The sequence below is a fragment of the Anser anser genome (assembly GCF_964211835.1).
Source record: "Anser anser genome assembly, chromosome: 6".
Lineage (NCBI taxonomy): Eukaryota > Metazoa > Chordata > Aves > Anseriformes > Anatidae > Anser > Anser anser.
Window position 1 is genome coordinate 28,500,649 of NC_139726.1, and position 25,844 is coordinate 28,526,492.

Here is a 25,844-nt window from a genome sequence, read left to right on the forward strand (position 1 = left end):
AGGTGATGCCACAGGGCTCTCCTGGTACACACAGCACCTCCTGGCACCACCCTGGCTACTGCAAGGGGCTTTCCTGCACCTAGCAGGACCAGGTCCCCTGGCAGTGCAATGGGGACGTGGGGCAGGAGCAGCCTGGGAGTGTATGTGCCTGTGATGCACCAAGTCCTTCCCGAAGCCCCCACAGTGAGCGCTGCCCACAGCCTGGACCCGGACCCATGGGTGCTCACCTGGGTGGGGGGCTGACATCTTCTCACGGCCTTTGAGCTGCGAGGGAAAAACAGGTTCTGTCAGTGCTCTACCACAGTGCACAGCCATGGTGCAGAGCTTCCCCTGGGGCACTGCATTTCTGGGGGTAGCCATGAGCCACCGTCTCAGGTGAAGCCCCACATGCCCCAGGCACAGAGGCAACGCTTGGGCTGGGGCCTCTGCAGTTCCCCACAGCCATCCCATCCCTTTTGGAGACCCTGAGAACAACTGCCCTCGCCCCTGCAACACCTGGCACAACCCAGGCACACAGTTTCCATCATTAAACCAACCCCAGCCCAACACCTCCTCTCCAGGCACCAGGGAATATGCTGAGCCTGTGCCCAGCCTGTGCCCAACTGCGGGCAGTGCATCTTGGGCCAGTGCCAGCCCTGGTGCCCTTTGCCCCCCCAGCCACCCACCCACCCACCCAGACACTGCTACCTCAGGGACTGCTTCCATTTACCTATGCTGCAGAACAGCCCCGTCTGAAAGCACTGTAGCTCCGACTGTCAATCTCGTACAGCAGCCCAAGGTGGTGGGGCTGGCCTTCGGGCACCCCTTAAATACAGGGCCCTGCCTGGAGTACAAGGGTGTGACAGGCAGGTGTGACCCCCATAAACTGTTTTGTTAGTGTTGCATGTAACTATGGAGATGCTGGAGTACAGACATGTCGCATACAGTACTGGGCACAAAGGTCTGCCAGCCCTTAGAGAAACAGAGTCAGGGTTAGGGTGAGGATGGGTGGTGGCCTCAGTGCTGGCGTCAGGTGATGGGTTGAGTCAGGTGTCCCTGCCATGAACCCTGGCGTGGTGCCCCCAGCACAGGTGATGTGCCTGGGAGCCAGTGTGTGGGGGTCACATCCCCACAGGGGCTGCTGCAGGGCAGGGGGCTCGGGGCCCAGCTGATGACCCCCACAAACAGGTTGAGCTCAGGTACTGCCACAGTGTGAGGGCAGAAGTGACATCTGCCATCAGACCCAGTGACGGAGATGTGCCAGGCTGTCTGTTCCTCCCCACCCCACACCCTATGCCATGTGTCCTGCTGTCCCATCCCAGGGCCATGGGGACAATGACTTGAAGTATGTGTCCTCAGCATGGATAAATTCCCCTTTCCTCCTGCAAACACAGTTCTTATACTGTATCGCTCCCTCCAAGGATATGTACAGTTTCTGTAACACCCACTGTAAAAACTTATTGAAAGGAGGCATGTGAGCCAGGAATGCTTTACTTGCTGCTGTCGTTTATTGAAAGAGCTGGGTGGGGATTCAATGCATACTAATTTAAATCTGGCAATAAAATCTATTCCTGCTGACCTTGATTTCCTTGTACTGCAGAGGTGACATCAGAGCAAACCTGAGACAGTGGGAAGTTCAGGTTAAAAAGCCCAAACTCATTGCCATAAAAACTTGTAATTAACGTCCAACCTTGATTTTAATGCCTGGGAGGCAGGGACTGTGGCTGTGCAGTGCGTCACAAAGCAGTGCCTGGAGCCTTGGGGAGCAAGGGAGGGGCAGCAGGGGCGCAAACTCTACTTCCAAATGTGCCACTCATCAGCAACCCGGGACAGAAACATGCCTGTGAATTAATACATACGGCCGTATATATACACACACACACACTATAAGTTGAATTTTATATACTCCTCTGCTAGCAAATAGCTTTTCACTCACGTCCTGCATAAGAGCAGGGATTACCTGGGAAGAATACAGTGATTTTATTAATTTTACTTAGAAATTAGATAAATAATTTGGTATTTATTCTATAAATAAGGCTTAAGTCACACACAGGTTCAGCCGTGGGTGCATTCATTAGTAGTGTAATTTTGTCTGAATGACTTAGCAGGGCTGGAGTACTCCCTGGGGGGTTGCTGTGTAAGGAAAACATCATCTTCAACCTGTGCTCAGAAACACTTCCACTCTTGTACTGACAGTCCTCACTAGGGAGAGCTGTGGAGCTTCTTTTGCACAGTTTAAATGGATGCAGTTGGTTGAAACACTGATATGGGTGATGTATTTGGGGCTTAGCCTATTTATTTTGGTTGAAAGAAAAAAAAAAAAAGTTGTCATAATGATCTGCCTGAGATGAGCTTCCTGTCAGGAGCTCCAGTTCCCTGTGGCTGCCAAAATCTTCAGATAATTTCTGGTGATACTTGCCTAAAGTCAGTGATGGAAGGTGAACCATTTATTATTCTGTCTTTATATAAAAATCAATCTGCCTTGAAAATTGATTTAGTTATGAAACTTTACTTGCCAAACTCCTGGTAACTAGGCATTATTTTTATAACAGTGTCTACATTTCTGAGGTTTAGATCAGAGTTAACAGGGTAGTGCTCTGCTCCTGCTGTTTGTGAGAGCTCTGCTTGGCAGAGACATTAGAAGCTGAAAGTGTTCTTCTGAGGCGAGGATGCAGTCAGCTCAAAAAAGCAAATACCACAACTTCCCCCTTTTAGTGCAGTCTAGAACATGAGACTCACTTCAGAAGGCATCATCTGCCAATTGTTACCTGTTATGTTTCTATACCAAAAATTGCTAAGGTACTTTAAAGCCATGGGATATCATCTAGTTTGTTTTAAAAGGGATTTAGGGATCTGATCAAAGGAATTTTACAAAACATGGTCTAAATATAGTCATCTCTGCTTTGACAGAAGGTAGACCTGAATCACTCACTGGTAGCCACAGTATTTTCAACAGAAACGCAGGTATTTTAGAAGCACCTTCAAAAAAAACCAAACCAAACCAAACCAAACCAAACCAAACCAAACCAAACCAAACCAAACCAAACCAAACCAAACCAAACCAACAACAAAAAAAAAAACACCATGCCACTTGGTTTCCTCTGTGCCGGTTATTGTGGCTTGGATGTGAGCTGCAAGGATGTGAGCCTTCAGCACCAGCACACCTTCCCTCTTTATACCCCCTGCAGTCCTCTCCTTCTGGGGTTGCTCTCTGCACCAGGTGCAGGAGGGACACTGCAAATTGATGCTGTAATGCCTTCTCTCAGGGCCAATTTCATGGAGAACAAATTCATATATTTTTAATAAACCTAGAATAGTCCTTTTGACTCAGCCAGGAAATGACCTAAGCTCAAGGCCATGTTTCGGCTGAGGTAACAGCATCCCAGTGTTTTCAACTTCAGAGAATTTGCAGTGGCAGCAGAACTGTTTGGTGCTTTTCACGAGAACTACCAAAGGGAGGCTATTTGGTGCGCCAGCACTGGAGTCCAGAGCTGTTCCTTTGCAAACATGATGCGTGGTTGTGCTGGGAGAACACACATCAGGTACTTGAAGAGGCCCTGAACCTATGTGCAGGGCACTGAATTGAGACCCCTCCCTTGCCTCCATCCACAGAGTTCCATGGGCACCAGCCCCATTCTCAGATGTGTGCGGGTGCTTGTGCTTCTAGGGCTTCCCACTAGGCTCCCAGCTCATCTCTGGCCAATGTATTTGTTGGCTCAAATACACACACGGTGACCAAGGCACAGAGCTGGGGAACCTGCAGAATCCCACTTCCAATATGCTAGGACTGTAAGCACAACCCTGCAGAGGCAGAAACATCTTCCCCCTCCCACTCAAATTCCTCTCCTTTCATTACTTTCTTCTCTCAGTTCAATGACCACCAGCCTTTGTCTCGTGGTCTGGCAGAGCCTGGTGCCACACACGCCAGAGACACAAAGAAATACACTGGCTTTTCTCCCAGGGCCTGCTATGAAGAGCTCACATTGTGTTTTACTGGGAAGAGGGAGACAAGGAGAGGGTTGAAATATCACGCTCGGCCTCAGGCTATGTAAAACCCTCTGTTTCTCTGAAGGCATTGGCCCAAAGCTCTGGCAAAAAAAGCAGTGACCCTGAGGAAAAAAGCCCCAAGGTCACAGCCTCTTCTTGAAAGACCAGGGCCATGAGTTTTAAAATAATGGAAGCGGTTCTTTGCACAGCATGGAAGTGGGTAAATTTAAATGTGGAGATGAACACAAGCTCCCAGCCTGGCACAGTCTGGCACCTGTGCCCAGGCCTCCAGGCCAGGTTGGAGAGGACCCAGAGCAGGATGGTGTTGTGTGCTATGTAGTGATCCTGGGTGAGGATCTGGGAAGTCACCTGGAGCTGCTCATTTGTAGAAGCAGGAAACAGCCAAGGTTTCTGGTGTTCGCACCTAATCCTGCTGCTCCTTACTACGCTATCTACCAGTGCAGCAGATCTTTCCCTGTAAAATATATGTCAGAATGACTTGGGGTCATAAGAATAAGCAGGGAAGAGAATTCCAAGACTGTTCAGGTTTTGATCTGCCAAATACTCGTTTTTCTGTTCCATTTTAACAAAGGTCTGTTTTAACATCAGGAATGACATCAGAAAATGGAAGAACGAGGCAGAGCTTTGAGCTTGTTGTCTCTGACTAGAAATGATGTGCTTTGATGCTTTTCTTGGCCAGTTACTGAGCTAGGATATCTCCCAAAATCAAATTGTTATTGATGGAGAAAAACACTTTCTTTCCTGCTGGCTGAGAGCACCACTTACACCCAAGCTCTTACGTCAATACAGTTATCCTTAGAAAATAGCACATTGCAACATTGCTGACAAACGATTTCATCTTTGGAAACACCACTGCCTCCTAGCCCTGCCAGTCCTATGAGAGCACTAACTGCAGCAGATTGCAATGCCATAAATGCAAAACTTTCCGTGGTCAGGTCTACATCTAGTGTCAATGTACTCAGGTCTAACACTGGGGAAATTAATTTGCTCCCTGCTCCTGCTGCTCCTCAGCGGCTCCCCTGCAGCTCTCCATCCCCACCGGGCTGCCAGGGTCCCACACGGGGCCTCGCCTCCCTCAGGGCTGGGCACCAAGGCGCGGAGCCGCTCTGCTGGGAATGGCAGCCTACAGCTTGTGCTTGAGAATAAAAGTCCCTGCGGTGGGTGCTGTGTCTGGTGGGTGATTTCTGAGCGGGCGGGTGGCCGTGAGCAGGCAGTGGGTACACCATGGGCTCGTGCTGGCCCCCAAACAGAAGGATGGAGACACAGCTCCTGGCTGGGTGACAGCCTCAGGAAAGCGCCCTTTGAAGCTTCAGTGAAGCTTTTTGTGAGTCTGCGGGAGGTCAAGTCCTGGGATTTGGCACCATCTGTCAGTTACATGCATCAGAAAGGAACTGCAGCTGCTACCAACTTTGTCGTTCCACACTTGCAGCCTGATACAGTCATCTCCCCCCATGTAAAGGTTCTTGCTGTCCCTAAGACTAAAGGGCGTCACAAAGAAGACACAGCTAGACCCATCTCAGAGGTGCCCAGCAAGGGACAAGAGGCCAGAGACACAAACTGCAGCAAGAGAAACTTCTGACACACACAATGAAAAGTTTCTGTCTCAGAGGGTGCTGCAGCCCAGGGACAGGGTTCAAAAGAAAAGGGGGGGCTCCATCCTTCCCACGTGGTTGGCTCTGGCTTTGGGGAACCTCAGCCCCACTGTGGAGACCCTGACCCAGCTGCTGCTCACAACCTATAGCCTTTACTATGGGTGAAAGCTGCAGCACCAGAGATGCTGCCAGGCTGGCTCTGCTGCTGACTGCCTGTTTTTTTTTTTTTTTTCCCTCCTCACAACAGCGGCTTTCTCTGCAGCAGCTCCCACGGCCAGCTGCTGTGGCCCAGCAGCCACTCAAAGCCTTACTGTGTGCATCTCTGCGCAGTGCGGGTCTGCAGCTCGGGACACCCCCGCGTCGAGCTACCATTGGTGCCACAGGCGCTGCGGCACGGCTCAGGGCTCTCCGCCCCCAGGCATAAGAAGCCAGCAGGTGCCAGGGCCCCGGCCGTGTTCCTGACCATCGCTGAGCTGCAGCTCCGCCGTCAGCAGGGAGGTGAGAGGGGCTGGGGACGCAGGGCAGGTGCTTCGCTGTCGGAGCCGGCAAGCTGGTGCTGTGGGAGGGAGCGGCTCGGGGACTGCTGTGCTGGAGTAGAGCTCTGCCCTCACACAGGATACCATCGAGGAGCTGAAATAATCCTGGGTCCAGTGGATGGGAAACAGGCAGTGCTGCTGGCTACTGGCTCAGCCTGGTGCAGGCAGGACGTAAACACATGAGTGGCTATTAGGATGCATAAATTAAATACTTCAGAAACGTTTTCTAACTGGAAACAGCCTTGCAGTTCAGACATAACTGCTGCAGAGGGGAGGGCATCTGCTGGACAGTCAGGCTGCAGGATGACATTCAGTGCCTTCTGCATCAGGCCAGGCACTGATGAAACAGGAGCCAGGCACCAGGGCAGAGGCTCATTACTAAATGAGTGTCAGACAATTTTTTTTGTTGTTGGATGGTCGCTTGCTTTTTTCCCCCTAGTGTCAGTATATTCAACAGCTTTGGGTGCTTTTGCATTTCTCCCCTTCAGAATATCTTGGGTTTGGCTGTTTCAGAAATCTGCAGAAAATGCTGCAATTATTAATATTCCTGAGAAGGTCTCCAGATGAAGTGCAGGAGGAAAGAAGTTAAGAGATGTCTTTATTTTTTTCCCACTGGCACCCACCAAAATTGACTCCTGCCTGCATCCCCCCGACTATTCAGTTGGAAATGTAACTGCAGGCAAGAAAAGGCAGAGGCAAGGGCATATGTCATGGAAGTAGAAAGCAAAGTGTTTCGGAAATTCACCTCGTTGCCTGCTCCCATTCCAAACAAGCAGGGCAAAGCAATGGGCTAAGCAGCAGGAACCAAAGAATAGGTGAGGCGACAACATGCATGATTAAATAAATGCATTTTTCATCAACTGAGAAAATGGCATAAAGAAATAGTTTGCACCATCCAGTTCCTGCTGCACTTTGATTCGTGTTGAGTCATTTGACAGCAGGTTTCCCTCCTCTTCACACAAGGAGTGCCAGGTACTTGGGCTGAGATGGAGCCAAACCATAGCAAGACCTGGAAGAGATGCTCCAGCTGCACAGCCTGGAACGTGTGGCAGCAGGGGAATCAGGATGAAGCCCCAGTCCCGGGCACAGACCAGTGCTTTATGCTCCTGCAGCCCGTTTCTTGTACGCGTAGAATTTCCCAAAGGGCATCAACAGCACAGGTTTAACAGATAATCCCATCCCATCTGACAGCTGTCTCTGCATGTACGGGAAATGCAGGAACGTCTGCTGGAAGCCCCCAGGGCTTTGCCATCTCTCTCGTCCTCAATTTCTGTTCTATGCTCTGCTCACAACAGAGACCCAAGGTGCCTAACTCACGTCGGTCCCAGGGTATGTGCCCGCTCCGGGGATGGACCATTACAGGCACTGCTTGTGTTGTAGCTCTCCTTGACTCCAGGGCTCTCAGAGATGGAGCCAAGGTCTCTTGGGATCTTCCTCCCTGAAGTGAGAGCAGCTGGGGGGGGCTGTTCTGCAACATTCTTGGAGTGCAGGGTCTGACACTGCTGACGCTGGGGGGCAGCCCAGGGCAGCACACTTGCACAGCAAAAGGCATCACTGCAGCTTGACTAGGCTAATGCACCCATCGCCTCCCTCTGTCCTCAGGACTGCACCGTGACCATGTCTGAGCTGGAGAAGGCCATGATCGCCGTCATTGATGCTTTCCACCAGTACTCAGGGAAAGAGGGAGACAAGCACAAGCTGAAGAAATCAGAGCTGAAGGAGCTCATTAACAATGAGTTGACCCATTTCCTTGGTGTGAGTATTGCCCTCCACAATGCATGCTTGACTGAGCCATGCGAAGCAGCTGCTGGCTCTGCTAGCTTGTCTCCTGTGAGAAGCAAGTACAGGGGAAAGGGTTTATTCACGCAGGAGTGCGTGAAACACTTCACTACAGCTCCACAGGAGCAAGAGGTGCCTGGACAAGGGCAACAGCCTGTGTTGGGGCTGGGGATTTGGGTTGCAACTAGATACATTTTCTTCCCTGGGAAGGTGATAGCCTTGCCCCATGGGACTCAAGATGCCCCTTCCCACCAGCACTCCTGTGGCTGCAATTTCCAGTTCAGTAGGGCTGCTGTTGCGCAGATGTAGCTGCAGGCACAGAAAGCACAGAAAGCAGCAACGAACTGTTAGGGATGTGTCTGAACAGACATTCAGCCATAGGAGTGGCCGAGAAACAGGGACATCTTACTGTCCAGGCCTCGCTTTGATCCTCCCCAGCTTCGGCTGTCTGTTTCTATCCCTTCAGGAGATCAAAGACCAGGAGACTGTGGACAAAGTCATGGAGGCGCTGGACAGCAATGGGGATGCAGAGTGTGACTTCCAGGAGTTTGTAGCCTTCATCGCCATGGTCACCGCTGCTTGCCATGAGTTCTTTGAGCATGAGTGAGCCAGTGGGAAGCAGCTGAGCACCTCCCACTGAAGCTGGAGAGATGCAGAGCAGTACCACGTCTCCTGGGGAAAGACTGGGTATGCTTAGGGGCTCCTTGGAGTTAAGCTTGTGCTAGTCTTAAGCAGCTTATTAAGTTCTGCAGCTTTGTGAGTAGAAACACCCAGGTGGCTCAGGAAAGCCTCTTGACCAGTGCCCACCGGGTTGGATGCAGTGTGCATGAATGCCTCACCTCAAACTCACTCCCTGTTGCCGTATGCAAGGGACAAGCATGGGGCTGGAGGCAGGTGGCCACTGCAATCTGGGGTTGTTTGCAAAAGGAGAAGGAAAACTCAAGACCTGAGGTGGGAGGGTAATGCAGAGGGGCTGGTTACAGAAGCCTGTCTCTGAGCCCACTGGCCTAAATGGAAAGGCTCCTGGTGACTTCTGTGGGCTCTGACCACCTTGCACATGGTACTAACCCAGTCCCATCACAGGGGCTCAGCAGAGACCATGCAGCTCTTGGCAACTTGAGACACTCCTAGTTTGAAAGGCAAAGCATAACCATGTAACAGACCAAGCTTTTCTCTTGCCCATGAATCCTCCTGCTTTTAGCAGCCTGCAGAACTGGAAGTGAAAGCACATGAGGCTCCTGGGCTGGGGGCAGTTTCTGTGCCTGGGATGCACCTTGGTAAGGTCTCCAGGCTCAGCCCAATGAAAAGGGGGAATCCATACAACATTACCACCTGCAGCCTCCAGAGTGTGTGGAAACAACGAGAATAAAATGTTTTGTTACCTAGGCCATAACTGGGCTCTAGTGAAAAATGTGTCCTTTTGTCCCAGGCTCCGTGCACCTCTATGGCTACCACGCACTGTCAGAGGGAAAGGCTGAAGGACACAGCCTGGAGTGCCACTATGGCACACACTGGCAGTAGGCTGATAATTGGGCATCGATTCGTCAACTCCTCCCTGACACCACTGTTGCCAGTCAAAAAGCTCAGGGCTGTTGCCACCACTGTGCTCCGCCAGGCTGCCCAAACTGTGAGGCCAAAGGAACACAATGCACCTCAGCAGGATTGCTGCCATTCAGGATGTGTCTGCTTCTGACAGGGTCATCCTCGGGCTTGCACTGATGAGCCTCTGCAGAGCCAAAACTGAGCCTAGGACAATTTCCCTGAAGCCTGTGCTCCTGTCTTTTTTCAGTCTGCACTTGCCATCCAGATCAGACACACCTGTAAGTTAGGCATTCACGGATAGGAACAACACAGCAACATCTCTACTCATAAATTCACAATAAAGATGACTGTGGATGTCACCATCGTTTTACTTCATAAAGATTCAATGAGCAGAATGACTTGTTATCCAACAGAGACCACCTAACTATTCTCATCTGCCTCCTCAAGAGGACAAAAGAGGACACTCAGTCAGAGACATGCATACAAGAAAGATATCTCTTGCTCCATCAAGAATTTAAAAAGGCAGTTTTGCCATGCTAGGGTAGTACTCAATTGCTGAGAACTTGTTTAGCATCCAAGTTACTTCTACCACATTTTTAACATCCTCATCAGTTCCTGGTACTGCTCTCTTTCAGCCATTTCGAGCACTTGTACAGACCTAGGGCCACGTGTCAGGACAATGACTGAGGACACTGTCCCAGAGCATCCCAAGGTTAGTCAGGGGAGCTGTAACGCTCACAACCCTGTCTCAGACCTCAACCTGAGGTTAGCGGAGTGGTTTAACGCTCTGCACAAGGCTCTGCACGTGAGGCTGTCTGGCACCCACCTGCCTTTTGCCCCACTGCACTGCCAGTGCTCACGCATACGAGGAATCCCTCCCCAAGACAGCCTGCACAGCACTGCAGCAGCAGAGAACTGCAGTGCAACATCTGGAAAGACACAGGGCAGGCTGTCTTGTCCCCTGCCCAGCAATGAGAGCAAAACAGTAGGTTTGCACACACATTTCTGGCAGTAAGACTGATCCTGCCTTAGCAACACCATGGCTGGAAATAAACAGGAGCTTCGCCTTACACAGAAGGCACAGCAGAGCTGGTGCCTCTCATGAGGGAGGAAGAGCATATGTCTTCCTGTCGGGGGTGGTGGCTTGTCTCGGGATGGCCAACAAAGGACCGAGACTGTTAATCAGAAGAAAGGCTCTGCGAAGCACTGAGAAGAAGGGAGGCCAGCACAGACACACCACAGACACAGGACAGGCAAAGTCCACAGCAGCACGTCAGGAAGAGATGGGGATTAAGGGTTCCAAGAGTCAGCAGCATGGGGGCAGAGACCAGAGACAGAGATTGTGCCTAAAGATAGTCCTTTGGAGAGAATGATAAGGAATTGGAAAAACAACCCAAAAATTAGGGAAAAAGATTAAAAAAAACAATGGTTAGATGTTGTGTAATCGTCTGGGCTAAAAAGCCAATAGAAGGAACTTCAGTATTTTGGCCAAATTACGGGTCTGATGAAAATTCAGGCTTTAAATTTCTATGTAAACAATAAGGCTCCTTTTTCAGAGGAGGAATCAAGTTATGCTCCCTTTAATCCTAATATTGCACCGGAGGCAGCAGCAGCTGCTCCAGGAGGGGAGACAGGGACTGCAATTGACACTGTCCCTGGAGAAGAAGCGCACTCTAGGCCCTGACAAAAATTAGAACAATGTAGAAGAGTCATAGGATAGAGTTTGCATCCTAAGAGTACAGAAAATAATATACCCAACAGATTTAAACAGAAAAACACCATACGGTTTTCCCACAAATCAAATGCGGACTTTTACAGTCCTCAGAGAAGAAATATTCCTGACCTTCTTGGATGGAGTAAAACAATCATGTAAACAAAGCACTGGGCCACATTTCCCACAAGTTCAAAAATCCACACTGCAAGCTGCGAGGTGCTCTTCTGTCCTGGTGGTCTAAATGACATGGAAGCACATTCCTGCTCTCTCTGTACATTAAGCTGAAAAGTACATTTCAGAAGAAAGTGGCAGCATTTCTGTGAGTGATCTGTGACTCTAATTTATTCCCCCTACCAGATATTAAATCTAAAGGATTTGCCTAGCTTTACTTACTGTACTGCAACAGTCAGGGCAATAGAGTATAATCCCACTTTCTTCATTCTGAAATATTCTCGGCTTTTATTGTACAAAGTCTGAGGTAATCCTGCATCCTGAATAGTGTGGATTTCCAATTGCTGGGGGAAGGCAGCTGACAGAGCAGGAAACTAGAAGAGGAAAAATGCAAAGTGTTTTTGTCCATTTGTCTGTTTGGTTGTTTTAAAAAAAGAAAAAAAAAAAAAAGAAAAACCAATCTCAATAACCGAACAACAAAAAACCTACCCCAAAACAATTAAGGCTATTTTCGTATTTTCCTGCCACTGCAACATTACAAGTATAATCACAGACACTGTGGCACTAATGTACACATTTGGCAAGGAAAAATGCCAGAAATAAAGACGAACTGCTGTTTTACAGTTACCTTGACAAGCTAAGTTTTAAGGAATAACAGAACTAGCAAATGTTTGTCATCTCTATAAGCAAGCTCTTATTTTAAGTGAGAAGAGAATTTTAAAAGTGACCAGAGGAAAAGAAAAGACAGTGTATATTATTTTAATAATAACATGTATTGAAATACAAAATGATAGAACTCTGCTTTTACGGCATTGGCATAACAGAACTGTAAATAAAACACAGTGTGTTCCTTCTAAACAGCAACATTGGTCACACAACAACATCTGAAGACTGTAGCAAAAAATTGCATTAGAATTTGTCATGACAAGAAACTCTGACTTAGAAACATCTCATTTAAAGTGTCTGGCCATGTAAATACTAAAAGTATGTTAACCAGCTAAATATAAATATTAATTCAACAATAAGAGTTATATCTTAGTATAGCCAGCATCAAATAAATCCCAAAGTGCAAGAAGTTAAAAAAAAAAAAAAAAAGAAAAAAGCTGCAGTTTCATTAACTGTAAACTAGTTAGATGTAATTCAGCTCTATTATCCACTAACATGATTTCTGACCGGATACACTACAATACTTTAAATGCTTTAAACGTGCAAGCTTTCATTAATTCCCTTTTTCTTTCATAAAATTGCTAGAACACAGTTATGAATACGCTGCAGAAACCAAAACCAGATGCTTTAAGATCCTTGAAGTGCAAAATACATGTATTCACACAATAGCAGGGAAAAAATAGTTCACTTTAAAAAATCACTAACTCTACAGAAAATTAGGAACACGCATTTAAAATTAATTCAGTGCTTCCTTTTTTTCTGCTATAATACATTCCTGGGTAATAGTAAGCAACAAATAAAGGCTTAAAATAGCCTCACAGTACTGTTTCTAGAATGACATAAAGCTTATAAAAAGTCAGTACAAAGTGCTAGCTCAGAAAGAACATTGCTGCATTAACGGTGCTTTTCTTAATGTTTACAGAATTATTCAGTAGTCACTGGAATCCCACCTAACACACCGGTATATTTGAAAATTCTGCTTTTACAGCAACCCTTTCACCACAACTTCCATCATTCCCTCAGTATGATAACCAGCTTGCTTAACCAATTACAATTTCTTAATTCAGGAGAAAACAGGGCTTACCATTTGTTTGTTACGGTGTTTTCCATGCCCACTAATTTAGTCTAAAATAAAAAAATATGGATTTTTTAAACCTGTCCTCATTAGATTTGATGAGTTAAGCTGCTTTGGTAATGTCACAATAAAACACGCAGTGCAGCAGTATCTGGATACTATGTACAAGCCTTGTAATTAACAGAAAAATGAAAAAGGCTAAGTTGCAATCTTCTGGCTATGTACAATGCTTTTAAAAACAAATCACACTTCACAGGAAAAATTCTTGCGTGTTTCCTAAACCCTCTGTTGGTACCCATCTGTTTTCTGTGGGTGTGCCACCTCCCTTTCCTCTTCAAATGAAATCTATCTTCATTTAAGAAACTACAACTTAATTTATTTCTCACATACACAGAAGTATCCATTTATCACTCTCTGTAAAAGCAGGTGCTTCAGTTGCTCAGAAACCTTTGGAAGTCAGTGTTAGATAGTGCTGCTTGTGTAAAAACATTCACCAGGGCACATGAATAGGGTGAGCCCTTCCATAACACAGAGTTCTGCATATGACACTGGCTGCAGGCAGCCTCTGCAAGTTTCTACCTATCTGCTATGCCCCAAAAAAGCGTTTGCGCTGAATCTCCAAGTCAGAGGAAGAAGTCCATTTGGAAATGCTCTCTGGGAGAGCACTGCTGCAGCATGTCATTTTCATTCAATAAAAATTAAACCAGACAGTACCTCTCCCCAGTCACATCGCGGAGGACAAGGAGCAGCTCATTTTAGTAACTCTTACAGCCTTTCCTCCTGCTGCCGCCTTACGTCAGCCTGGTGAGGTTGCTCACAGTCGTCATCTTGGTGCTGCAGTTCTTGAGTCTTTTTTTCAGCCAGTGCTTTTGCCCTGGTGGTCACTGAACCAGGTCTGACATTGGACCTCTCCTCTTCCTGCTGGTGCTTTTTACAGTGCTTTTCAAAAGTGGAGATTTTGGCATACGTCCGGTTGCACACCAAGCAGTGGTACGGCCGCTCACCGCTGTGTGTTCTCATGTGAAGCTGGAGGTATGAGGACCTGGAAAAGGCTCGACTGCAGACCGAGCAGCGGTGAGGCTCACGCACCTCATGGGTCTTCAGGTGCTGCTTGAGGGACGAGGCCTGCTTGAAGGCCTTCCCACAGGTAGAGCACTTGAAGTTCCTCTCACCAGACTCGAGAAGCTGGTGTGAGACAAGGTGAGCGGAGGAGCGGAAGTTCTTCCCGCATTTGTTGCACTTGTAGGGCCTCTCCCCTGTGTGCAGGCGGACGTGGAGCACCAGCCCCGCCTTCTGCGTGAAGGCCTTCTCACACTGCAGGCACTTGAAGGGCCTCTCGCCCGTGTGCACGCGGCGGTGGGTCTGGAGGTGCGAGGCACGCCCGAAGTGCTTGCCGCAGTCCTCGCACTTGAAGGGCCGCTCGCCAGTGTGGATGGCCTTGTGGCGTGCCAGGTGGGAGGACTGGAGGAAGAGCTTCCCGCAGGCAGGGCACCTGTACTTCCTCTCGCCCGTGTGGGAGCGCAGATGGAGGGCGAGGTGCGAGGAGGAGATGAAGGCCTTGCCGCACAGCGGGCAGGCGTGGGGCCGCTCCCCGGTGTGGGTGCGCTTGTGGAGCACCAGCCCCGAGGAGAGCGCGAAGGCCTTGCCGCAGACGGGGCAGCGGTACGGCTTCTCCCCGGTGTGCACGCGGCGGTGCTTGGCGAGGGCGCCGGCCTGCGCGAACGCCTTCCCGCACCGCTCGCACCCGTGCGGCCTCGCCGCCGGCACCATGGCACCGCCCTGCGCGCCGCGGCGCCCGCTGCTGACGCCGGGGAGCGGCGCCCCGGCGGCCATCTTGGGGAGGAGCCGCAGCGCCCCCAGCGGGGGGGTTTCAAGATGGAGCCGTGGCGGTGTGGAGCGGGCGGCACCCTCCAGCCTCGGGGCGCGGCTATAACGCCCCAAGCCTCGCTCGCCCCCATTCGCCCTTCTTGCCAGCCCTGCGCACAGCGGAGGATAAACGCAGTCCGGAGAGCTTTCAGCCCGCAGGAGAGGGGTCTTCATGCCACACCAGATAGCATTTTATTTTCTGGTGAAGTACGCTGCTCTCCCCGCAGAACTCAGTGAAAACATGAAATGCAGCACTGAGGCTGTTTAATTGCTTTAATTGTAAAGCAATTGTAAATATATATATATATGTATTTTTTAGTAAAAGATCTTCAAGCACTGAACTGTCCAAAATACAGGTGAAAACTGTGTACTGTAAACAAGTTAGTTTTTGATCTAACAGCATAAGTGTCAACATTCAGCAAGTCAGATTTTCAAGAGCTGTTTTGAAATGTTTAATGCTTTTTAAGTCTTACTTTACAAGGCAACTTGTCTCACTGTCAACCAATATCTCAATACAAAAATCTTACAATGTTTTATTTGCTAAAAAACTACAACATTCAAATTGGGGTTAGGTAGTTTTTTTCTTTTTTTGCCAGCTGTTGTGTTATGAGGAGTGTCCCACAGTCCACTGCTAAAGGCTGCTGTACTTAGACAATAAGTTACACACATGCTGTACATAATTACAGTCATAGTAGGGTATGCAGCTCTATAATACACCACAGTCAAACACCATGAGGGCAAAGAACTACTATATATGAAAGCACTTTGTAGAAGATTTTATAGTTCATTCGACCAAGAGTCATTTGATATCCTCTTATCAGGATATTGATATCCATCTTTCTTAGGCACTGATCCAGGCAAAATTGCCTTGCAGAAAAACCTGGCTCTTTTGCCAAACCCAAGCATTACTAAAAAAAACCAAAAAAACAACGTAGCTCAAACTCCTTATTAACTCTATAAAAATAATTATTTGCTAGTCTCTTACTTACCTTCAAACACATGAAGTATTTGAATAACTTCACATTCTCTTTCTGAATTAGGTTCACTGCAGTAATAGATCAGGCAGAAATTTCAAAACTGTATTTAGTCAGTGTGACTCAACCACCTGGCTATTTCAGCTTGAACAGAAGGTCTGTCTAAACTGAACTAAAAGATGAAGGCTTGTACCATAGCAGATCCACCTAACACTGAATATCTTTTCCATGGTGGAAAAAATTACTATCCTAAGTTTTAGCACAGGATATTCATGGAAAACATACTGTAAGATCATGCTTTGTAAACATTTCTACAAACAATTCAGAGACTATTGGCTTTGGAATGAGTTCTTAAATACTTGGTGTTATGCAGGGCCGTAATTAACAACTAATGCTATGAAAACAAGCAACTTTTAGCATGAAGTTACAACAGCAAGAGCAGTGAAGGCTCCTGCATCAAGTAGTTAAAACTGAGTATTAATTTAATATTTTATTATAAAGTTCATAGCATTACAGAGTTTAGCATGGCACAATATGTAACCTTGTTACAGATGCAGTATTTGCTTTTGCTTGGTACAAAAAAGCTGAACAGCAGCATAACTCTTGTTAGATTGAATCTGGAATTGGAATGAACTTGTTTCTTCTGAATAGGGATGAATCAGTGATTTAAAATAAAAAGGCTGCATTTTTAAACCTGAATTATGTGCAGAATTCCTATCAGTACAGTAGGAGAATATGCTAGAGATGTGTGCAATCTTGAAAGTTATGTCCCAACCCAGGTACTACCAATATATTGCAAACAATCTCATGGAGGGTTAACTCCAAATGTTTTTTCACAACTTTCAGTATTATTTCCAAAAGTCCTCCTCACAGCTGGTGTACTCTCCCACCCCGCCTTATGTCCCTTTATGCAGTGCATCAAGTACTGACATTCATAATTATTGTAAAAAAACAAAACACATTGGTCCATGATAGTTCTCATAAGTTTCCTTCAGGAATTCCAGTAAATTCTCCATTCTAAGACAGCAATAACTGCTATAATGGATTTATGAAATTAAATGCAATCTGCAAAGTGAAGGTCTGTGAAGATTAGTATCTCCATTTTCCTAAGTTTTTCAACAGTTTTAAAAACATAACAAATGAATTCAGATGCTATTCAGAAAGTCCCTAGATTTTGGTGCTTTAGCCTTGTGATTTTCTGGTTTCACATGTTGTAGGCAACATAAATAGGATCCAGCTGGTCAGCTAAAAATCCATCTCTCAAGTGCATTCGTTGTTTTTCACCACGGGAATTGATAGGAATGACACCTGGGTCCACAATGACTACAACACCTACTATGAGGTAATGTTCCTCCAGAACCACATTTGTTACCAATGCAACCAGGTCCAATGCTTCTTGTTCTGAGCCTTCTAATTCCACAACCACCACAAGCAAGTTGGTCCATGTAAATACAGCACTGTTGGCAGGATATAAATATTAATGGTGAGAGAAAGAAAACGAACCACTGTCAACGGAAGCTACCAAAGACAGACTTACTGCAAATAATTTGTGTAAGGACTTGAACAATGTAAGTAATGTGAAAAAGCAATATAATAATATGAATATGTATAAATCAAGAGATATCAAAGCTGTAACTTCTTGGGATATTCTCTGCAAACTGTTTCTCAAATTGTCTCTGTAAAAACTGTCAGTGGGTCTTTTTCTCTTATATGCATGCAATCATGTATTTAAAAAGTCCTTTACACTTATGTATTAACCTAAGTACCATTAAGATTTCACAGTCACTGTGTGCATGCTTGCTGTTAATGTACTTTTATAAATTTCCAGAGATTCAGAGAATCATAGAATCATTAAGGTTGTAAAAGACCTCCAAGATCATATGGTCCAACCATCACCCTACCGGCAATGTCACCCACTAAACCATGTCCCTAAGCACCATGTCCAACCTTTCCTTAAACACCCCCAGGGTTGGTGACTCCAACACTTCCCTGGGCAACCTGTTCCAGTGCCTGACTGCTCTTTCTGAGAAGAAATGTCTCCTCATTTCCAACCTGAACCTCCCCTGGCACAACTTGAGGCCATTCCCTCTAGCCCTATCACTAGTTATCAGTGAGAAGAGGCCGACCCACAGCTCCCCACACCTTTGTTTCAGGTAGTTGTAGAGATTAATACGGTCTCTCCCAAGCCTCCCCTTCTCCAGACTAAACAACCCCACCTCCCTCAGATGCTCCTCATAGGACTTGTGTTCCAGGCCCCTGACCAGCTTCGTAGCCCTTATCTTAGCACACTCCAGGGCCTCAATGTCTTTCCTGTAGTGAGGGGCCCAAAACTGAACACAGTACTCAAGGTGCAGCCTCACCAGAGCTGAGTACAAGGGTGAGTACAACCTCCCTGGTCCTGCTGGCTGCACTATTCCTGATACAAGCCAGGATGCCATGGGCCTTCTTGGCCACCTGGGCACACTGCCGGCTCATGTTCAGGCGAGCATCAGTCAGCACGCCCAGGTCCTTTTCCTCTGCACAGCTTTTGAGTCACTCTGCCCCAAGCCTGTAGCGCTGCATGGGGTTGTTGTGGCCAAAGTGCAGGACCCAGCACTTAGCCATGTTGAACCTCACCCCATTGGCCTCTGCCCATCAACCCATCCTGTCAGTTCCCTCTGCGGGGCCTTCCCACCCTCCGGCAGATCAACACTTCCCCCCAACTTGGTGTCCTCTGCAAACTTACAGAGGGTGTGCTCATCCAAAACATCAATAAAGATATTAAAGAAGATGGGCCCTGATACCGACCCCTGGGGAACACCGCTGGTGACAGGTTGCCAGCTGGATTTCACTCCGTTCACCGCCACTCTCTGGGCCCAGCTGCCCAGCCAGTTTTTAACCCAGCAAAGAATGTACCTGTCCAAGACATGGGCTGCCAGCTTCTCCAGGAGAATACTATGGGAGACCGTGTCAAAGGCCTTGCTGAAGTCTAGGTAGACTACATCAACAGCTTTTCACTCACCCACCAGGCCGGTCACCCGTTCACAGAAGGAGATGAGTGAGGTTGGTCAGGCAGGACTTGCCTTTCATGAGCCCATGCTGACTGGGCCTAATCCCCTGTTGTCCCTGCCGGCTCCTGGGCTAGAATCCGTCTCCCCCTTTGAGACAGGTGGGACCCTTTGTCAGCCATCAGGCCAGGTGCTCAGTAAGCCTCCCCATGATCAAAAAAAAACAAATTCCTGTGACGGCACCATCCTCTCAGCCATGTATCGATCAGCTGGGCCTTCCAGATCCGCACAGTATCCATCCCCACCACTGAAGGTATAGAGGAAAACACCACCTGCGCACCCACTCCATCCACTAACCGCCCCAGTCTCCTGAAGTCCCTTTTGATGGCCTTCAGGCTTCTCTCAGCAATTTCACAGCTGCCAGCCTGAGTTATCTAATAATCGGAGGGGTGATCAAGGTCAGGAAGTTTCCTGGTAATGTCCCTGACCCAGGCCCCAGGTAGGCAGCAGACTTCCCAACGGGGAGGGTCTGGCTGACATATGGGGCCGTCTGCTCCCCTCAGAAGGGAGTTGCCTACGACCATTACCCTTCTTTCCTTCTTGGTGAAGGAAGTATTGAGGCGTGGAATCGACTTCCTCGCCCTAGACAACCTCCTGTGTGACTTTCCTCCACATCCTCACCACCCTGAAGACAAAAACGCACAATAATTACAACAAGCAAGCACTAACACTTTGTGACTGAAGAGGACCTACAGCCAAATGGCATGTATCATCTTATTAGTACAAAATGAGAATAATATATGTTAGAAGATATCATTCTATGATTCTATGATTCAAGAAATCCTAGAGATGTACAACATCCAAGGGCATACATTCTGACAGCTACGAAAATCAGCAATACAACTTGGAAGTATTCTCCCACCCTGTTCATATCATGCCCTCTCCTTGTCTTTGACTGAAGATCAAACTCTGATGAAGGTGTGGAGTTCTTTATTGTTGTTATTTTTTGTTTGTTTGTTTGAGTGGTACAAACAGGTGTTATATTTCAGTTAGTTATTCTCACTGCAGTATTTTCTAAGCAAGGCTTTAGTAAGCTCAACTCTATAGATTGCTATAGACAACTAACTCAATCTAGCTTGCTGTCCTGTAATATTTGATTCCTTCTACTTCAGAAGATATAAAAGGATACAGAAAAATAACTGAGACTCTTACCATTCTGCAATGCTCTTATGTGCTCTTATTACAGATGTCTCTATATCAATGGGGTGGTACCTCATTCCTCTGAGCTCCATTGTTTCATCCAAAGAGCCTACGACATATAGGGCATCGTGCCTCTCTGCAACAGAACACAGACATTCCAAACATCAACAGATCTGAAGAACAGACATCCTCATTTGTACGTGCTTATTCCCGATGTTCTAAGACATTCCTGGTACTTCTGAGGAGAAAGAGTCCATAATACACATCATGCACTACCATTTTTAAAGAAGAAGAATTGTGAGGTCATCTAGCACTTCTGTCTATTGACTCAAAGCAAAATAAACCAGACTAAAAATAATTTCTGTTATCCAGTTCTGCCACTTCTCTTATATAACGTGATCTCAGTTCATAAAACAAATCAAAATCCGTCTTTTCCTCCCACTATTCTTACCAAAGAACTTCTCTCCTATCAAAAGGAGGTTTCCTTTTTATTTTTTTAATTTTTAAAGAATTTATACCCACTTGTTCTCATGACAGCAACATTCTTCTCAACTTAAGTTCCCCACAATTAATGAAGAGAACAAACCTATTGCCTTAGCTTTTCTAGGTTAAACACACAAAGCTCTTCTAGACCTTACAGAACATGCTCTCCAAACTGACATAGTCATCCTGTAACTCTGTCCAGAGAAATTGTTCTTTTTTTTCTGTGCCTGTTTTAGAATTCTGCTCAGTCATGTAACTTGAGACTAAAAACATGCTGGGAAGCAGCACTATATTTCATCCACATTTGCTAATAATGTTGTAATTTATGACAGCTGTTCTCTCAAATGCTAACAAACTTAAGGACAAATGACATTGTTCCACAGCAGGAAAATTTTTATGATGTGTGATTTTTCAGAAAGCTCCAAGACACAAAAAAGTGCTGTAGTAATCTAGTAGTGCCTTGCCATCTGCAACTTCTCTTTGTGAACGTCTGCTTGCAATTCCCCTTTCTTTCCACTACCAGCTTTCTCCAGAAGAGGGAGCCATTCCACTTTGAACAGCGAGAAGGACAACTGTCAGAGCGTCCGGTTCAGAACCAGCACTAAAGCAGCAGTACAATGTGCCCAGGAGAGGTCAGGTAACTACCCTAGAAAATCTGAAAGTGAAGAAAGTAAGAAAAGCTTGAGCACCTCATTTGAGTGGTTTCTAACATGATCTACCAGCTGTAAATGGGAAGATAACACAGTAAATTTTTTTCAGGGACCTGGATCTACTCTACAACAGCTCGCACTCATATCCTGAGACCACATCCCTTTAATGCTTCAGGAATAGACTCAGGAGGGGCTGGCTATCACAGAACTGCTCAGTGTACTAAGTGGATTGAACAGGTGGAGGCCTGGGGCAAAAAAGGGGCTTTTCTGTACAATGGTTTTAGCCGTGGGTAGAGAATACACGAATCTCTGATGAAGACTGTTTCTTTACCAGAATGCAGAAAGTCTGCAGAAGTTGCTCTGGAGGAGATAAGAGTTAGGGAGCTGCAGGGACTTCTTCAGCTGGAGCAACAGCAACCACCTTTTCTGTTCTCAAGAGCCCCAAGGAGACGGAATAGCACACCAGAACAGTAGACTGGAAGATGACTTCTTAATGGCTGATGTAACAGAGCTACATCACAGACAAATTCTGGGCCCTAAGCTAGTATCCACATTAACAGATAGGGTAACTCCTCACCAAAAGGCTGAGTCTTCAACAAATTGCTCTCCTTGCTCACCCTTCTTTATTCACATAATGGAGAAATAGAGGTAGGAGTGGAGCATATAGGGTCCCCCAAATAGACATTTATGTTCCAGAAGTGGAAAAAAAATGTTTTTGTCTTGTACCATGGGTGATTACAGGAACTGTAAAAGGTATCTGTGAACCCCCTATTTATCCAGTGACAGCAATGAGGGGGAGACAGACACTATCAATGGAGATATCACCATTCATTTAAGTTCAATCACAAGCAATGGCAGGTACATTGCTAATAAGTGATAAGCATTCAAATTCCTTTTCTTAGGATGTTTAGAAATATATATATATATATATATATTTTAAGCATGATAATCAAGAGTTATACCTATTCCATATTCTGTCTAAACAGCAAATGGAGCAATTTTTCTTCCACCTGTGTACATTTCTCAAGTTTAGACACTGTGGTTTAAATTAGAAAAAAAAAAAAGAAAAAAGGGAAAAAAAGGAGACGAACACTATTTATATACTGGAAAAAAATTAAGGATAAGTTACTCCTCTAGACCTTTCACTTCTGAAAGGCTGGGAAATCACTGATATTTGTGCAAGTCCTAAAACTGCTGAATGAATTATCATTATTAGTATTATCTAGATCAGCACTGAAATACTGTATTCTCTCTGTAAGGAAGAGGTTTACACAAAAAGTAAGTAGAAAGGCTCTAGTGCTCTTAACAAGTGTGCTCATAGTATTTTGTTTAAACGGAAATAGAGGAAGAGGATCCTACTTTCTAAATGAAAAGCGCATTACAAATTTCTCCTTTTGCATTATTACCCAGTATCATTATAATCAATGAATATGTACAGAGTAAAGATTCCTGATATATTCAGCACTACTCTCTTATGGAAGCCAGGATAAACTTGGAGGACAACTTACTCTTTGCTAGCTCAGCTATCCCAATGAGTTTCAACACATGCTTCTCTAAGTGTATTTGTTTCCTCTCACCTCCACTAGCATCAGTAAGTTCAGTTCTGCGCAGAAAGCCAAGGTATCCAGTCCGAGCCCATATGGTCTGAGTGTCTCCAAAACTCAATCGAGCAGTAAAGTGATCAGCGTGCAGTGCTTCTTCTCCATACACTGTGTAGTAACCAGTAGCATTATGCGGACTACTCACCCATATCTAGGGGATAAAAAAAAAAAAAGAAAAAAAGAAAAAAAGAAGGGAACTATTCCACTATAAATATAGGTTATTTTGCCAGATCTGGGCAGCATAATTTATCGATTTAAATGACAGGAGTTGTTTTATTAAAATAATTAACTTCTGCCTCACAGTAAATGACTAGGAAAAAGGATTAAAAAACATTTTACATACATGTAATTGGGGATGGTCAAGAAAAAAAATGAACTAGTCATTTGACATACTGGAAAGGGACACCCACCAACCAGCTATCTTCTATTAGAAGGGCATCTTAATAAGCACAAATCCAAATGTATATAAAACACAGATTAAACCAAGCAGCAAATTACCTCATTACTACTATCCACTGATGGAGTATATAATGATACACGGTACCTACTCACTGCCTCATGTAACTACCAATCAGACACAGACTAGTTAACTGATACCACCTGGTCCTGGCATGCAATAGTTTGGCACAGGAAGGAGAAAACCATGCAGACGTTCACATAAGTATGTGAACCATTCCAGCTTTCTGCTGAATTCATTTCCTTTCCATATTAATTTGATCGTTGCTGTCTAAATATGACATGCATTTATCTACTAATATTTATCTATATATTATATCACTCCTGATAAACAAAATAAGAGATATCGGAAGCTTTACCTCTCCTAAATGCGAGTCTCCCAGAGGTCCCTTGGTTTCTGTGTGTGCTATGATGACCTTTACTCCTGGAAGAATCTTCAACAGGAAACAAATGTTTAAAACTGAAGTTAACAGAAGTTGAATTCATCAAAAGAAAGGTAAGTTAATAATGCAAAGCCACAGAAGTCAATCCATCCAATTCTTCCCTTTCTACTCTTTACTCCATGGGTATCAATCAGTTCTTCCTAAGTTGTTTAATCATTTAAATTCTAAGCAGCTATTTTGCAGCTTGTATTTAGCTACAGAGCTGATCTTTCACACCTGAAAAATGCCTTGTGTGAAGGCCTGTGATTTTTTCAGCTACAGCAACATATGCTACCTATTCCTTCATTTTACAATCTTTGCTTCGCTTTTGTCAGCTGTTCACGTCATGCTCTCTCTAGTGCCTCTCCTAGATAGACTGTGATTAGTGAAGCACATTCAGTCTGTCATTGCACAGATTCTGTACTGAGAGAAACAGTTCACCACCCAGATAGGGATAGTGAGGAAAAAGGATTGCTCTCAGTCTCTCACCTTCCCAGACTCCATAAGTGGCAGACTGTGTGGAGAACCTCTCTCTACCAAACGTACCCTGAGAAAATAAAAGAAAAATGCATTTGTACAAAGATCTATGAACTTAAATAAAAGTTAAATAAACTTAAATAGACGTGTTTCATGATATCCAGTGTTATCCTATCCTGCTGCACTGATGTCATGAAACACGTCTATTTAAGTTTATTTAACTTCTTATACTCAGTTATTCACAAGATAGTTAAGAGTTTCTAGCTGTCTTCAAGATTTCAGTATTAGCATTCCCTTATATCACGTTTCTTTTAAGAATCAGAAACTCATCTCTCCAGAGAGATGAATAACTCATTCAAGAAGAGCTCTAAGGTTGCAGTTTCACCAGCATTTTTCACTTTCAACATCTTTACTGAACTCTCCTGGACCTCTGCTTGCCACACTGAACCATATAGCAGCACCATCAGGAATTACAAAAAGTAAGGAGCAAGAAGCCTAAAATGAAGGAAGTGACATTACACTGTCCATTAGTGGCATAACTTATGAAGATACCACAGTTGCAGAAGGAGCAAAAGTCGAGTGCAATAGGAGAGGCATACAAGAGAAACGGCTCCTATACATTATGCATTATTTTACTATCCCAACACACACAGGCTAGAACTGATTAGCACAGTGGGAGCTTTGAGGCTATGGCTGAACTTAACAATATATCTCAGGCAAATCATAGTGCTATATTAAATAAAGAAAAAATTAGCAATTTACATTGATCTGGTCAAACGCCAAATCAAGATCATGCACATGATGCTTGTTTTCTAACAACTAAGATTTAACCTTCCAAAAACTACAGAACAGTAGTCAAAAAAACTGCCAGTTAAGCCCCTGATTCAAATAATAAGCCCCTGATTCAAAATTATCAATTAAGAAAAAAATATTTTTATATCAATACCAAGTATTGGTATTAAGTTTCTTAAAATAAGTACAGAAACAAATACATAGATGTATGAACACTACCTAAAATTAGTCTGAACTTGGTAATGCCAGCAATTTTATCAGCTAAGTTAACCAAGAGACAAGATAATGCAAAAATTAAGACTACAGAATTAAGACTGACAGAATGTATCCTCAACAAGATTCCAGATGATGTTTGCATGTTCGGTCTGAAGAAAAAAAGTCTAAGTACAGCTAACTGTACTTTTTTCACTATTTCAAGGATTGTTACAGAGAAGATGAAGCCCGATTACTCGTGAGTTGTACATCGTAAGGAGAAGATGTCAGGCACATAAGCTGCACGAAAGGAAATGCCAGTAAGAAATTTATCTTCCTACAGCTGGATGTCAGCCTCAGGACACATACCCAGAGAGGAGGGAGATCCCCATTCTTGGAGATTTTCCAAACAAAACTGGTCCTGGCCCTCAGTAATGTGATGAAGCCTTGGAAGTTGGCCCTGCTTTGAGCATGAGGGATGTCCTGAGATCCTGCCCACCCAAATCTTTCTGTGATTCTGTGACTAACCAGCCAACTGGCAAATCACCTTTTGCTGGTGGTATGGTTAACTATGAAACAGCTAATGAGTCTGGATTATAGAATATGCATGAGCAGACAGCAACTTAGGTGAGGGTCTAAAAAGGAAGAGCAGAACAAGTGATGGAGGAGGAGATACCGGACT

The 25,844-nt window shown here is 45.5% G+C and overlaps 3 protein-coding genes across 8 annotated transcripts in view; 1 reads left to right on the top strand and 2 right to left on the bottom strand.

Annotated features, from left to right (window-relative positions):
- The first annotated feature begins 726 nt into the window (after positions 1-726).
- On the top strand, positions 727-9,287 carry S100B (S100 calcium binding protein B). Its single transcript, XM_083842349.1, has 3 exons — positions 727-6,077; positions 7,718-7,870; positions 8,361-9,287. Exons 2-3 carry the CDS (start codon positions 7,733-7,735, stop codon positions 8,499-8,501), a joined length of 279 nt encoding a protein of 92 aa, XP_083698475.1. The 5' UTR covers positions 727-6,077; positions 7,718-7,732; the 3' UTR covers positions 8,502-9,287.
- A 2,786-nt stretch (positions 9,288-12,073) lies between these two features.
- On the bottom strand, positions 12,074-15,102 carry LOC310901853 (uncharacterized protein; the record flags this gene model as incomplete). Its single annotated transcript, XM_083842348.1, has 1 exon — positions 12,074-15,102. The coding sequence occupies one exon, from the start codon at positions 15,100-15,102 to the stop codon at positions 13,828-13,830; it is 1,275 nt and encodes a 424-aa protein (XP_083698474.1). The 3' UTR covers positions 12,074-13,827.
- The window catches only part of DIP2A (disco interacting protein 2 homolog A), a 118,148-nt gene continuing 104,377 nt past the window's right edge, over positions 12,074-25,844 (bottom strand). For 5 of the 6 annotated variants that reach the window (XM_083842341.1, XM_083842339.1, XM_083842340.1 and 2 more), the window contains 5 exons: positions 24,191-24,248; positions 23,639-23,713; positions 22,800-22,974; positions 20,102-20,225; positions 12,074-17,359 (listed from right to left, as the gene is read on the bottom strand). In XM_083842341.1, the coding sequence (XP_083698467.1) occupies positions 17,107-17,359; positions 20,102-20,225; positions 22,800-22,974; positions 23,639-23,713; positions 24,191-24,248 (685 nt within the window). In that variant the 3' untranslated portion in view covers positions 12,074-17,106. The remainder of the gene's footprint in view (positions 17,360-20,101; positions 20,226-22,799; positions 22,975-23,638; positions 23,714-24,190; positions 24,249-25,844) is intronic. The other variant, XM_083842345.1, reaches the window with a different exon arrangement.